The 2,147-nt window shown below is 52.3% G+C and overlaps 1 protein-coding gene across 1 annotated transcript; it reads left to right on the forward strand.

Moving 5' to 3' along the window:
• Positions 1 to 380: 380 nt before the first annotated feature.
• Positions 381 to 829, forward strand: AURANDRAFT_27505 (hypothetical protein; the record flags this gene model as incomplete). Its single annotated transcript, XM_009039299.1, has 3 exons — positions 381 to 483; positions 642 to 709; positions 746 to 829. Coding segments are annotated over 3 exons (255 nt in total), but the record flags the coding sequence as incomplete, so codon positions are not given.
• Positions 830 to 2,147: the final 1,318 nt, after the last annotated feature.

A 2,147-nucleotide genomic window follows, 5' to 3' on the forward strand; every position in this document is an offset into this window, starting at 1 on the left:
CGCGGGTCCTCTTGCGTCACGGAGGCTCAAGATTGAGTGTTTATTACTAAACAGGCGTCCTCGATCCGAAGATCAGAAAAGGACTGGGCCTCTCCGCCGTCTCATTGCTTACTCAAAAGCTCTTCGGTCCTCGGCTGGGTGAGTTAGGTGCTTTACGAGAAAGCCTAGTACCCCGCCTCGGACGGACCGAATGAGGCGGCGCGACGAGAGCTTGACTTGGCGCCACGATCGAACAGGTCAATCGAAGCGCAGACTCCACCGCCACAAGAGTAGTAACACTCCGTGGGGTGATGTGGGGGACAAGCACTCCGTCACGCATGCTCCCAGGCATATCCCGGGAGCGCAAGATGCGTTCAAAGGTTTGATGATTCACTGGATTCTGCAATTCGCATTACGTATCGCATTTCGCTGCGTTCTTCATCGTTGTGGGAGCCAAGACATCCGCCGGTAAGAGTTGTATGGCATTTCGCTTGATCAAAATTAGTTCTTACACTAATCTTTCGGCGTCAGCATGCGCTGGTTCACCCGTTTGGTTAGAATCGGAGTGTGAGTGACTGTGGACGATGACCCAATCAAGAGTACACCGAAGTCAGAGGTACCAAGTACCGGTTCGCTGGGGTGTGTTTGGGTGTGGATATTAGGTAATGATCCCTCCGCAGGTTCACCTACGGAGACCTTGTTACGACTTCACCTTCCTCTAAATAGTGAGGTTTAACCAACTTCCCGAGGTACGTTCGCCGTGAAGCTTGCGAACCCCAGTCCGGAGGTTTCACCGAACCATTCAATCGGTAGGTGCGACGGGCGGTGTGTACAAAGGGCAGGGACGTAATCAATGCGAGCTGATGACTCGCGTTTACTAGGAATTCCTCGTTCATGATTGAAAATTGCAACAATCAATCCCAATCACGGCACACGTTCACAGATTACCCAGGCCTGCCGACCAAGGTGATAGACTCGTTGCGTGTGCCAGTGTAGCGCGCGTGCGGCCCAGGACATCTAAGGGCATCACAGACCTGTTATTGCCCCCAGCTTCCTTCGGTTAGTCACCGAAAGTCCCTCTAAGAAGTTGAGGCAATGCAAGCGCATTCCCACAGCTATTTAGCAGGCGGGGGTCTCGTTCGTTAACGGAATTAACCAGACAAATCACTCCACCAACTAAGAACGGCCATGCACCACCACCCATAGAATCAAGAAAGAGCTCTCAATCTGTCAATCCTTACTATGTCTGGACCTGGTAAGTTTCCCCGTGTTGAGTCAAATTAAGCCGCAGGCTCCCACTTTACTAAAAGAGGGTCTGCTAGAGGGTCTCTTATACTGTCTATGACTTGTATTACATGTGTATTACAACTGTATTACGCTCTGTACTACATGTCTTTGGTCGGGTAGGGTTGGGTGTCCTCACCGGTCTCGGAGTCTACAAGGGTATACGCGCTGGGATCGGAGTCCGCAAGGGTCTCGCCGCCGGCATCAGAGAAGCTCGAGAGCCACTTCGGAGCAACGATGAGCACTTCCCAACCCAACATTTCCCAAGGCCCTTCCCAATAGACCGTGTAATACACTCTGTAATACAAGGTGTAATACACTCCGTAATACATGTGTATTACACAAAAGACAGTTTGTAATACATGCGTATTACAACACTCTAGCGACGTTCTAATGAATCCATCGGCCGGTGTATTACACTTGTGTAATACAACCGGTCGACCTCAAAGGCTCGGGGAGTGCACGCTCCTTCATCCGATGAGCTCTCTCTCAAGAGGGGCGGACTATATCTTAAGCATCGGCGCGGTCAACCGCGCCGACACCCATCACCACTTAGTCTCTGGACCTTCACCGTGACCGCTTGTAATACATGCATACCCAACTGTAATACACTGTAATACACGCGGCTTTAGGCGCTTGGCTGCTGATTGCCTCTATCCGAAGGGTTTTTACTGCGGGCGTCTAAGCTCGATTTGACCCGGGTTTCCCCGAGCCTTTAGTACCTCCGGCCTATCGAGGGTTCCCAGCAATTCGATGATGTTGCCGCCGCCGTTCCCGTGCAGTTCGCGGAACGGCGCGACTAGCGCACAATAGACACGCAACTAAGGACGCGTCGAGGGGACGCGCGCCGGAAGAGTACCAATTCGTTGCTTGTGCGCTGGAGC

The sequence above is a fragment of the Aureococcus anophagefferens genome (genome assembly GCF_000186865.1).
Source record: "Aureococcus anophagefferens unplaced genomic scaffold AURANscaffold_11, whole genome shotgun sequence".
In the NCBI taxonomy this organism is placed as follows: domain Eukaryota; class Pelagophyceae; order Pelagomonadales; family Pelagomonadaceae; genus Aureococcus; species Aureococcus anophagefferens.